A 13,307-nucleotide genomic window follows, 5' to 3' on the forward strand; every position below is an offset into this window, starting at 1 on the left:
CATGAAAAATGCTCAGCCTGCCACAATGTGAAGAGCATGCATACAGACCTGCATGCATGACCTGTCCAGTATCAAATGCTTTGGAGCCCCCACCTTCACACTTCTCTGCTATTTTGACCCTGTGGACGATACAGAAAAATATTCAATGAGCTAAGTCATATCCCAGGCATAGGGCACTGGAGAACTCTGTGGTGCACTGCTACACAAGCACCATTCTCCTCACACAGAACCCCTTCTGGGGAGTTTGCATGGGATTTGCCTGTACCATAGAGAGGTGAAGACATAGAGAGGTGCAAGATGCAGGAGAAGGGGGCATTATGTCATGGGGTAATTCGGCCCCTTCAGGGCTCCTGTTGAGTGCAGGTGTGAGTACCTGGGGCCTAGTAGTCCTTGCAGCATGGCCAATCCACAGCACCCACATCTTCCTCATGGTGGAGGTCACCATCAAGCTCATGAAGGACCTTGTCAGAGTTGCTTGACCTGCTTAAATTTCATACGGTCGGTGCAGTCACAGCCCTCTCTCCCAGGCCTTGAGCACTATGCCAATAGACTGAGGATGAGGGAAGACCAGCATGGCCACTATGCAGCTCGGCTCAAGGAAGAACCAAAGCAGACTGCCCCTTGTGAGACTGCCAGTTGGCTCCAGCATAGAAAGTCATGAAATCCCAGCACTGAAAAGATCTTGGGAGGTAACAGCAATGTTGTGCTGTCCAAAGAGCACCTTACGATGCCATCCAGGAAACAACACTGGAAACCAGCCAGAAATCTGCAGAGGGAGACCTGCATGAATAGGTAATATCTGACAGCAGTTGGCAGCCACTGTTACAAGTGATGGGTTTGTGCGGGTTAAATTCACTGGGTTGATGGCATGATCCACCTAAGCTTGTGTGATCAATAGACCAACTGGAAAAGGAGAAAAGTTTCACAAGACAGATGTTCAGTGTTGGCCTTGCATACGTCCAGTGATGCTTGCAGGAATGCGAGTGCAACAGCCAGTCATGTTCTTTGGTGCGGTGTGAGGTATGGGATCCAGAGAGGGACTGAGTGCCCTATGTGAGGGAAAGGTTGCAATCAGGCATCTTTCACCATGTCTGGCACCAGCACAGGATGCCACTGGGATATTCGGTTGCATGTATTTGCCCTTGATCAGGGTTCTCCAAAGTGGGCAATATCAATCCCCATGGGGCGATGGGACTATCCATTATTGTTGCTGTTATTCGTTAAAGTAGTATTTATATAACGTTATATAAAGTAGTATTTATATAACGTTAGGAAACAAAACTTCAAGAACACGGCCACACAGCCCGGAAGACTCACACCAGCCATAGTATTTATATTATTTTCATATAATAAATGTTTGGGGGTCAATGAACAATCTGAAACTTCATGAAGAGGTTGATGAACTGAAGAGTTTGGGGCCCCTGCCCTAGATACATTTTTGTCTTCTGGGGGATTCCATGCCCCATCTGCAGTACCCCAATTGCTCCTAACAGCATTCAAGATTCTGTGGCTCGAGTTCTTACTTCGTGGGTTGTTTACCTTATATTTATTTAAAGTGTCGGGGGCGATTGCAGGCTTTGCCTCTGCTGGAGCGCATAGCTTTTTGATTTGGCTGACTGAAGTGTTCGCTTACTACTTTCCTTTGATTAACGAGGCATTTCATGTATCAATCGGCAAAGTCCCGCAGGCAGGAGAAAGGCGGGGCCGACAAGAAAGATGCCGAAGGCGGAGCTGGAAGGGGCGGGGCGAGGCGGGCGCGTGCTGCAAGGCAAACTTGCGAGGCTGAGCAGAGACGCCGGGCTGGCTGAAGCGGTTCGCCCGGGGAATCGTTCCGCCCCGGCCAGAAGACGGAAAAAAGTCGTAAGTTCAGACCGCTCATTCGGGAAATGTTCAAAACAGAGCCACGTCTGTCCGGCCGGCAGTCGGGTGAGAGAGCAGCCCGTCCACAACTCCGGACAGACAAAACCCGTCGCTCACCAAATAGCTGCCGAGCAAGAGGTGGGTGCGCGGGAATTAGTTAGAGGCTGTAAAAGACCCCCCACCCCCACCCCTGTTGCAAACCCGAATGCCCGAACAAAAGCGATGTTGAGCAAGAATCCGTGACCGACTTGCCGACGTCCCAACGTCATCAGACCCCAACGTCACAATTGCCGCGTTTCGCTTGAGAGTTTAGGAGACCAGAGTTGGACTGCGGGTGGCGGTCTTTCCTTCCGAGCTGCCTCCGCGAGGCTGCCCGCGAGCTCTTGGAAGGAAAGCAGATTCAGAAGACTGTATGATAAGGTGCCGCTGACTGTATCGGATTTTTGAAGACAGGAAACAGTTCTAAGAGCTGGAAGAAAGCCGGAAATATTTCTGGCCAGTGGGATCTAGAACCAGTTTATTCTGTGGTGTGCATCTGTTCAGAGCTCCACTCCCCACGTGCCATTTTCACCACCGCGTTCATCCTCAGCTCTTTTTCACCCTCTCAGGAGAGTCAGTTCGCTAAGTCCTCAATGGGGCTGTTTTCTGCTCCCTCCCTTTTTTTTTTCCTTGTAAGTTTGATTAAAGTTTGGCAAATCATAGGACCCTCTCAAGCCTGATGGGTCATTTTAGTTTCAGAAGGAGCATGAGATGAGAATGAGTTGACTATTAGCATATGTAGATTTGAATCTGTTAATTTTAGATTAAACTGGCACACAGACAAAGCTCAGCTTATCGTTAAGACAGATCTCAGTAGCTGCCTGGCATTCTGCCTTTTGCAGCATCAGCATGAAAAGGGGAGGTGATAGGAAAGAAGGAAAAGGGGCAGATCCAGGACTATAGCAGAAAAGAAAAGGGCCACAAACTAACAGGTTTCTCTGCTTGTGTCTACACAGCCACATCCATTTCTTATATTGAGATATTGCAGAACTAATTTTAATATTTACAGTTCGGAATGTGACACTTTATTTTCATTGGATCATTAGGAACACTTTATCCCTGGCTCTTCCAAGCTTTGCTTTACTAAATTAAAAACAAAAATGACACATTATACCCTCTACAAACTCTCAAGCTCTTCAACAGGCAATTAGCACGCTACCTGTCCAGTTTCATGACTGCTTACTCAGAAGATCTGATGGAGTAAAATAGAGCTGGGCAAACAAACCAGTGGACTTCAACTCCCAGAATTCCCCAGCCAACATACTAATAAAAATAAAATAAAAATAAAATAAAAATTAGTATGTTGCAGAAGCCAAAATAAACACTAACGAGTTGCTGGAGCAGCAAATTTTAATATATTCACTTTTAGCATCTTTACAGTATTTGGAGATCAGGAGCCTAGAGGTTATGAGAAACAGGCCTCACCAAGGAACTGTAATTGAACAGCAGTTACTCTCTGAGGTCTGTTCTCACAATAGGCAGAGTTGTAACCGCTTTCAGTATATGTTTTTGCTGTGCTTTACTACTTATCAGTTATTATTTATTATTATTAAGTTATTTGTTGTTGTTCAGTTGTTAAGTCATGTCCGACTTTTCGTGACCCCATGAACCATATCACGCCAGGCCTTCCTGTCCTTTACTGCCTCCTTGAGTTTGCTCAGTTTCATGCTGTCTAGGCTTGCCGTAGCTTTCCTCCCAAGGAGCAAGCGTCTTTTAATTTCATGGCTGCAGTCTCCGTCTGCGGTGATCTTGGAGCCCAAATATATGAAGTCTGTTACTGCTTTCATTTCTATTTGCCAGGAATTAATGGGTCCAGATGCCATGATCTTGGTTTTTTTAATGCTGAGTTTCAAGCCAGCTTTTGCACTCTCCTCTTTCACCCTCATCAAGAGGCTCTTTAGTTCTTCTTCACTTTCTGCCATTAGGGTGGTATAGTACTTATTTATTATTCAGCATACTTATCAGGAAGGTCAGAATGTTGATATTTCTGTAAAAAGTCTAGATGTTGCCCTGAAGTTATTGTTGACTCATGCAATCTAGGTTTCTTTTACAAAATATCCTGTTGAGCAGGGGCTTTTAACATTAGACATCTTTGGATTTTATAATATGAGTAATCTATGGCATGCAATAATCTCCTTTTGTGAAAGTCATATCCCCTGAAACAAGGCTTGCAAGTATGCTATTCCATTTCTTTGTTTTTCCTTTCACCTTAGTAAAATACTCCCTTCACTCACAATAAAGAAATGTTTTCTTTTGTTTTCTTCTATTTTTGTTTCCATTGTTTTGGAAAAAAGGATTTCAGCAGCTCAGACTTACTTAACTTTGTGCTGTTTGCAGAAAATGAAATCCAAGTTGAATAATAAACTAATAGATTGAGGCCATCATAAAACCGTGCAATTTTTTAACAGATTTTTTATCCCACCTTTATTATTTTTATAAATAACTCAAGGCAGCAAATGTACCTAATACTCCTTCCTCCTCCTATTTTCCCCAGCACAACAACACTGTGAGGTGGATTGGGCTGAGAGAGAGTGACTGGCCCAAAGTCACCCAGCCAGCTTTCATGCCTAAGGCAGGACTAGAACTCACAGCCTCCTGCTTTCTAGCCTGGAGCCTTAACCACTAGACCAAACTGGCTCTAATTTTTGGTATTAGGGTTGGATTATTAAGAAGGGAGGTGAGAGTGAACATGTGAAAGATTTGTGAGTCATTACAGTCCATGTCAGAATCCTGATCATCTCAAGCTTTGCTTATTAAAAATATACACTCTTAATTCTCAGATTTATTTAAAAATAGGATTTCTCAGTAAAATTGGAACATTGATATAACGAAGAGGAACTACACCATAGACATTAAATGCAGAGACAGATTTAGAAATGATATCTGAGCCAGATTAGTGACATTCTTGATTTAAATCTATCAAGTTTAAATACTAAAAATCCAAATGATCAGAAATGAGTAATTATGAATGATGATACAGCATCATTAGTTCTTAATGTTTTGTAACCCAAGTTCTTTTTTTTTTAATCTCAGTATAGGAACTTCCAGTTCTTTCATTTAGTTATGCAAGAACAATTCGGCCTTTTCTTTTCTTTTTTTTGTAAAAAAGATTTCTCAAAAGAAATACTATAGTGTATGTAATTATTTATAAATATCACTAATACCACCTATGTGTTTTTCTGAAATGTAAAGAAGTAACAAAAGACTCCTGAAATTGTCTTTCAGCCATCTAGTAGCCATAGACAGAACAACAGTCATTGGTCAAAAAATATGGATCAGGATGAAAATCAGAAAATGGATCCTGAAATAACACAGGAGGGTTTCAGCAATGCGGTAATTTTCATATATTTTTAAGTTACATGTTATAAATTGTCCTTGGATGGTAATTTGATGCTCCACCCCCATTTTTTGGGGGGATGGGCAATAGATACAGCATTTGGTGATCAATTCTGAGTGAATAATGGTAAGTGAGCAAAAGTTTTTGACTCCAAATGGTCTAACAGTACAGGTAGTCCTTGACTTACAACCATACGTTCAGCGACTGTTTGAAGTTACGATGGTGCTGAACAAAGGGACTTACGACCGGTCCCTGAAGTTACAGCAATTGCAGCACCCCCGCGGTCATGTGATCATGATCTGGGTGCTTGGCAACCTGTTTGCACTTATGACTGGTTGCCAAGCACCCTGTGATCACATGATTGCCATTTGCAGCCTTCTCTGCCAGCTTCCCCAGAAAGTCAATGGGGAACCCAGCAGGGAAGGTCGCAAGTCACTGGGGTATGTCTCCCACATCCCACACTCTCCACAGCCCCTCTGTGCTCACACCATGCCAGCCACTTTGCAACCCCATGCACCCAACCCACACTGCACCTCCGTGCACCCAACCCGCACACACATCTCGCAGTGTCTGGAGGCTGTGCGTCCAGATGAGGAGCAACAGATTCAGGTTCAATCCTCCCAAGACTGAGTGGCTTTGGATTCCCCCACCACCACTTCACCCAGGGACATTCTGTCTCTGGGGTTGTACTTCTCCATTTTAGACTAGTGCACAATCTGAGCTTTTCTGGGACTTCCCAGCTCCTGCTCAAAGAGCAGATGGCAGCCGTGTCCAAGACAACCTTTGCACAGTTCTGTCTAGTGTGTGAGTTGCATCCAATCCTGGAATCAGAAGCCCTCCAGATGGTCACTTACATGCCCTAGTCACCACATGGTTGGACTATTGCAATTCACACTACATGGGGCTGCCCTTGAAGACCACTCAAAAGCTATTGCTGGTTCAGAATGCAGTGGTATGGGCAGTGGGCATCCCTCAGTATGCCCATGTGACACCACTACTCTACAAGCTGCTTTGGTTGCCAGTAGGCTTCTGGGTGCAGTTCAGGGTGCCGGTTATCACCTATAAAGCCCTCCATGGTATAGGACCAGGTTATTTCTTCCATGGTTTCTGTCCATCCAGGAAAATCAGGCAGTGTTGGTGCGCTTCAAGCCCCTTTAATCAAACAGTGTCATCTAACAGGATCTAGGAACTATGCTTTCTCTGTTGAATAGTATCCCTCCAGAGATCTGTGAGGCTGTCATCCTGATGGTGTTCCAGAAGTCTTTAAATATTTGGCTGTTCTCCCAGGCCATGGGGTAGGGTGGCTTGGAGCCCCTATTAGTTGGGGGGGAGGGGTTAATGTTATTTGTAGTGTGGTCTGTCTGGATGTATGTGGTCTTTTTTCCTTTTTTATTGGTTCTCTATTCTTTAAATTGGGCAAGCTGCTCAGAGACATTCTAGAGTTGGGGGAGGCGCTCTAGATTTAATAAAGTTTCTGGTGCACTGATGTATCAAAAGGTTGGTGTTTGTTTTTAACCCACTGGGCTCTTTATTGTATTCCCATGATAATGTAGGAAACGTGCTTTGGACCTTCCTGCACAGCTATGCATTAATACTTATTAGCTGAATTAATATTATTAGCATAAAAATGCATCCTTGGATAAAAGATTTATTAAGATGTTGTAAGGGTGTAAAAACACTGACCTCTCCACTTCAACTTAAAAGGAGCTTATAGAGAATTTAGAAATAACCGTTAATATAAAGAATTTAATTAAATATTTAAATCCTGACAACTTCTATATAATGTTTTATCACAATATTTTGTAAACTTTCAAACTAGTAGGAAAACATTTTAGCCAATGAAGAGATCTGAAGATCTTCATCATTTTTTGATCTTTGAAGTTGGTTTAGCAATATAAAACTCTAAGATGAGTCTGAGATTTTTATGAGAATGTAGGTAACTTTTTTTCCTGTGACTTACAAAATCATTTAACAATGGGACCCTATATTGGAAAGTATTTTATACTATTTGAAATTAATATTTTCCTGGAGTTTTTGCTGCGCTCTGCACAAATAGGAGTGTTTGTGATTATCACTCTGCCCGACAGAAGTACCAGCTTCCTGAAAATAATTTTAGTACCTAAAATTACAGATGACTTGGCTATTGAAATGTAACCTCATGTTCCTTCAGCCAAATTCCTGTAACCTAAAATCTGATGCTTAGAGAAATTTCAGATGGAATGAGTTTAAGTTGGCACTACAACAATGCAGAGATCTACTATTACTGGTAATACTTCTAAATCACTTTACAGGCTTATGTGTGCTATGTTCTCCTTTTCAGATTATGGACTTACAGGCTACTGGCATTTCTGAAGTAATTGTGTTTTCCCATACGCATCAAAAAATCCACACAGATGAATTTGAATCTCCTCCCAATAAGTACTGCGATAATGATATTTTTCCTAAATGGCGTTTGCCAGTGAAAACAGCATTAATACTCTCTTTGTTTACATTTACTTATACTTTCCTAAGGGACATCATCCATCCTTTTGTCACTGCCCAAGAAAATGTATTTTATAAAATTCCAATTTTGGTCATAAACAAAGTCTTACCGGTGGTATCGATTACTCTTCTGGCCCTGGTTTATTTACCTGGAATATTAGCTGCAGGTTTCCAATTCCATTATGGAACTAAGTATAGACGGTTTCCACAATGGTTAGACAAGTGGATGTTATCAAGAAAACAATTTGGACTTCTTAGCTTCTTGTTTGCTTCAATGCATGCCTGTTACAGTTTGTGCTATCCACTGAGGAGATCATACAGATACAAACTCTTGAACTGGGCATATCAGCAGGTATGTTTTATTACAAAACCATTACCTATATACATACATACACACATAACATTGTGCATTTCTGGTCATCCAGTCTCCAGTGGGAAATGATGAAGAAATGGACACGGTGTAGAAAAGAAATGATGCAAATCCTGTACTTGTTTCTTCACAGTAAGTCCCATTAATTTCATTGGATTACTCTTGGATATATAGATACAGAATTGCCATCTTAACAACTCAGAGATTAGAAGCTGGGCAGTGAAGACAGTTTAGTAGAACCTGTCAAGAACAAAGTAGTTGAGATTTTTTTGCACACTGCATAATGAATTTCTGAAAGTCATTGCCATAAAATGTTGATAGAAATTTTAAATGGCTTTGTCTGAAGTATACAGTCCAGAAAGTTTTGTCAAGTGTAGATGTCAAGGAAGAAATTTCTGTAATTTGCATCCTATCACCCATGTTAAATACTAACTTTGTGACAATTTGTTCTCTGTGCACATCTATTATATATGGCTTTTTGCAAACCATATGGATTCATTGACTGCCCTAGCAGGATAACTGGTTGTCAACACAACCTCCGTTGATTAGTCACTTAAAATCTTGTTTCTTAGTGCATTACCTGTCACAATATGCCAAAGGTTGTATTTAGCTTGAGATGGAATTCTGTTTGTCAGCAAATAAAGGGAGTCATGCTGGGAAAATCAAGTTAAAAAGGAATTGGAACTAATCTTCTTAGGGAGTTAAAACTTCATTGAAGTAAGTAAATATTCAGTCTAATTGATTTTGCTTTGGTTTAGGCTGATGCAATTTCTGTTGGTCATAGGTATAAACAATGCCATGGCTTAAATGTGACCGTGTCCTAATTTGGCACACAAAGCTGAGAAAATGACAGCAAGGCAGCAGCTGAGTCTTGTTTTGTTCAACTTGATTGTTAAATGATACAGATGTAAACTTGATGCAGGCTTGTTTATACGTATAAACTGATTCTTCCCCCCTCCCTATTCCCACTGTAATTCCTGCCCCATATACACTTTCACGTGGGGAAACTCCTGTGTCATCTAAGATGTAACCACAGCCTATCTTCTAATCACAGAAATGACACTGGGCTGTCACTCCATAGAATCTGATTCCTAGGGGGGTTATCCATGCAGACCTTTGCAAGTTAGAGTACAAAATGTGTACAACTAGGCTTGAATGTTAAGTACAGTAGGCTGTCAAGGTGCCCTTCTGATAATTTTTTCAAGTGTAATATTATTTCCACAGGTACAGCAGAAACAGGAAAATGCCTGGATTGAACATGATGTCTGGAGAATGGAGATTTATGTATCTCTAGGAATTCTGGCACTTGCTTTACTGGCTCTGTTGGCAGTAACATCAATTCCATCTGTCAGCTACTCACTGACTTGGAGGGAGTTTCATTATATTCAGGTATATGGACGGACAGATGGATCATTACAAAGGATTCTTTAGTGGCAGGGCATGAACTTGGGTGTTACAAGCCTGCTGTTCAATCTCTGCTATTCTCAGTTCAAATGCTGAAATGATGGGATGCATGAAAGAGAGAGATAGGTGTAGACTTAGTTACATTTTTCCTACTCACTTCATTTTGACTCTGCCCATTGATTCATGGAACATCAGTTACAAGAAAAGGAGGCTCTTTGGCTGAAAAATCTTGTCTTTACTTTAGAATGGAAGTATTACAGTTCTGTACCTCTTAAATTCAGAAAATACAGTATTAATCTATTAGAATTCTACATGCTGTTGCAGAATTTCACATAGTTTACATGAACAACATGTCTAAGAAGTCCAGAGATTTCTGGATCTGAAGATCCTGAATTTGTTACTACATATTAATATTTTGTTGACTAATGTTTTGGAACTAAAGTTTTTGAGATGTATATGTATTAAGAACAACAAAGAGCATTCACCAATTTTTTGTACAATTTTAGTACAGTTAAGGTTATCAGCTTTTGAACCAACTCTTTTAGCTTTGGTTTTAACAGCAGTTTGATTCCTGCAGTCAGAAGCAAATGAACATTTCCATGCCTGCTGGTTTGTGCATATCAAATTGCTGTTAATGCCCGTGAATAGACTAAGCTGTTCTTTTTACCCTTGTCAACTGACACCCCTAAATATATGTACCTAGCAGGTAATATGAATTAATCTTAATTCCTAATTCTATTTAAAATATTTTTTCTTTTTTTTTCCTAGAGCAAGATGGGATATTTAGCTCTGCTGCTTTGTACTATTCATGCACTAGTATTTGCATGGGATAAATGGATCGACGTACGCCAGTACTTATGGTATACTCCACCCACATTTATAATAGCAGTTATTCTTCCAATTGTAGTTCTGACTTGTAAAATTATCCTGCTGTTCCCATGCTTTAGGAAGAGACTACAAAAGATCAGATCTGGTTGTGATGCTGTGACAAATAAGACACAGATCACTTCCAAACTGTAGATTCACTGACCTTTTCCAGCTCCTAAACAAAACAGTTGATATATGGTGGTTGCAGTTCTATCTGTAGATACATGGAATAAGCCCCATTAGACTTGTTGAGGTTTATTCCTGAATATACATATCTAGGATCAAACTGCACAATAGAAAGTCCACCTATTTATGGAGTAAACATTTTTGTATTCCATTTTTACTGATCAAATCCTGAGATTGTGCCCCTATGATCCCATATACATGAATCCATAAAAATCCCAAAAATTTCTTATTTAGTCAGAATCTTCTTCAGTGATACTATGGACCTATAATATTTAAATACTTGTAATACAGATTGTGTTTCAATCTAAAATATGCAGGACAATAAATATGCATAAGTAAAATGTGAACAATGGACCATCCTTGCCTGGACATTACAGTGACTGAAGCTCAGTAGAGTAGATACAGTACATTCTTTTGCCCACAAAGATCATCTCCCTCTCTCCTTCCCTCCCTCCATTTCTCTCTTGTTGTTACACATAGGAAATCCCATTAAATAAATCAAAGATTTGTATGTTCATCTAAGTATATGTTCAGATCAACTAATGTAGCCACTTTATATAAAATAATTTAAAAAACATAAAACTTTTGTAGGAGAGGTCATTACTTTGGACTAGGAAATCTAGCACATAGAATCAGCTGTCAGACAACAGGTGCCTAGTGTGGGTAACAGAGCTGGAAAAGGGATGCCTTACCAGCATCTGGTCTTCTAACATGTTATTCTATACCTGGAGATTCTGGGATAATTTGTGGTACTTGAAAAAGAGGTTCAAGAATGTTAGGAGTCCCTCTTTTAAAGCCAGTTGAGGTGGTAACCATCACATGTTTTATACGTCAATTCCATCATGTAACACTTTGTTAGTTGTGAACACCTACTAGTTAAGTTCATATGCTATTACAAGAGCTGAATAACTGCAAAAAATAGAATTTTGGTTCTAACAATATAGTTCAATTATGGCTGAAAGAGGTTTGGGCATGGATTGATCTGGCATTTCCCAAATTTTATTTGCTTTTGGGGGGGATGATTTCCACCTGTGGAAGATGGGGTCTAATTAATAGGGACTATTAATTTGAAATCTGGAGAATATTCTCATTTTCTTCCCATTGACCTTGTAACTAAGTTCTGTGTTTCTTAAAATTATATTGTGAGTTGAGCAATGTAAATATACATTTATATAAAAATAGTTATTAGTATACTTTTTGTTAACAATATATGAAATATAATAAAACTTTCTTGCATTTTTTCAACCTTCATATTCCAGTGGTTTTATATTAAATAGAAGTTAAGTGATTATTCTACAACAGTCTTTTAAGAAAATATATGGTGCTGGAAATTCGTACCCAGAGGGGAATAAACAGTAGGAAACAATTTCCTCCCTGAAAATCTCATAATGTGAATCTAACACAGGACCTACTGAATAAAAATAATGTATAAGGTACCATAATTTTTCATGACAATGGTACCAATAAAACAGCAGTGGAGTTAAATTAACCATGAAACCAGTTATCATCCACAATACAGATCCAATAGAGGAGATCTGTAGGCAGAAACAATTGTGCGGTCATGATTTTTTCACTGATGGGAAAACCAATGCACCGAATAGATGCTCATCCCCACTGCATAAGTGATGCAGGTATACCTGGACATATTTGGTAATTAATGGGGTCTCCATTTATACTACTGGATGTGGATGTAGTGAGCTTACTTTGACAATGCAAGTAGAAAACGTATTATCAACTCTTGCCAACTACAAGATGTACACACAACTTTCCCTGTTGGCATAATTAATCAATACATAACAGATGGATCATTTCCTACTGCTAACAACAAAACCTATGATCTGCAGCAACGCTGTTGGATGAAAGTATAGTTGCTTCCTCTCCTAGAGAATTTCCTTAAAATTGGTGCTTTTCTGAGATGGGAAATGAAGTTCCTGGGAAAAGGAAAGCTGTACTGCTTTCCTTATCTTCCAGTCACTGTGCATAAGACTGTTGGGAGCTAAGGAGATGAGATAGGAAGCAGTAGAATGTTCTGTTGAGTTTTGCTCTTGGTGCTGCTGTATTTTTAGGCATGTATTTGCAATTTGCAGTACTTGTTTCCCCTGGACAAACCTGTGTGTGTGTGTGTATATATATACACATATGCATACAGTGCCTTCAAGTCAGTTTTCCCTGCAGTTTCCTTGGCAAAGTTTTTCAGAACTGGTTTGCCATTGCCTCCTTCCTAGGGCTGAGAGAGAGTGACTGGCCCAAGGTCACCCAGCTGGTTTTGTGCCCAAGGCAGGACTAGAATTCACGGTCTCTCAGTTTCTAGCCCAGCGCCTTAACCACTACACCAAGCTCTCTCCCCCTCTTTCTCTAGATATAATATAGTCAGTGCTTTTTTAAAGCAGCCAGTACAATCTAAATCTGTTTTAGTACTCATTCAGATATTTTTGTGACTCAGTCGGGCATTGCGACATTTGATACTGAACAAAACTTGACCTTTTATTGTTGAAAAGTGGTGAAGGATTTAGTACATTCTCATGTTTTACTAGTGAAGGACAGAACTAATAAAAATGTAGAGGATGCAATTTCATAGATTTTTTAAAAGCCTTTTTATGTCTTAGTTTTCTGGTCCCTGGTTGGATGTCCCATGATCTATAAGATATTTAAGATTTCCCATTTCAAGACAGAAAGGTCAGATTCTCCTTTTCTGCTATGAAAGAAACCCCGGCAGCCATTACTTCTCTGATAGTGCTAGAGGAGAAAATGCTGTTGGTTGAT

The 13,307-nt window shown here is 40.2% G+C and overlaps 1 protein-coding gene across 2 annotated transcripts; it reads left to right on the forward strand.

The window, feature by feature from the left end:
- Nucleotides 1-1,776: 1,776 nt before the first annotated feature.
- On the forward strand, nt 1,777-11,695 carry STEAP1 (STEAP family member 1). 2 transcript variants are annotated; one of them, XM_007424151.4, is made up of 5 exons: nt 1,777-1,998; nt 5,125-5,232; nt 7,557-8,069; nt 9,312-9,476; nt 10,260-11,695. In XM_007424151.4, the coding sequence occupies exons 2-5, from the start codon at nt 5,170-5,172 to the stop codon at nt 10,509-10,511; spliced, it is 993 nt and encodes a 330-aa protein (XP_007424213.1). In that variant the 5' UTR covers nt 1,777-1,998; nt 5,125-5,169; the 3' UTR covers nt 10,512-11,695. The 2 variants fall into 2 exon arrangements, with proteins under 2 accessions (XP_007424213.1, XP_025019822.1); XM_025164054.2 differs by having other exon boundaries at nt 1,784-1,860.
- The last annotated feature ends 1,612 nt before the right edge of the window (nt 11,696-13,307 follow it).

Source organism: Python bivittatus, unplaced genomic scaffold, assembly GCF_059951505.1.
Source record: "Python bivittatus isolate LINGU-HERP-01145 unplaced genomic scaffold, Pbiv_v1 ctg000610_np1212, whole genome shotgun sequence".
NCBI lineage: Eukaryota > Metazoa > Chordata > Lepidosauria > Squamata > Pythonidae > Python > Python bivittatus.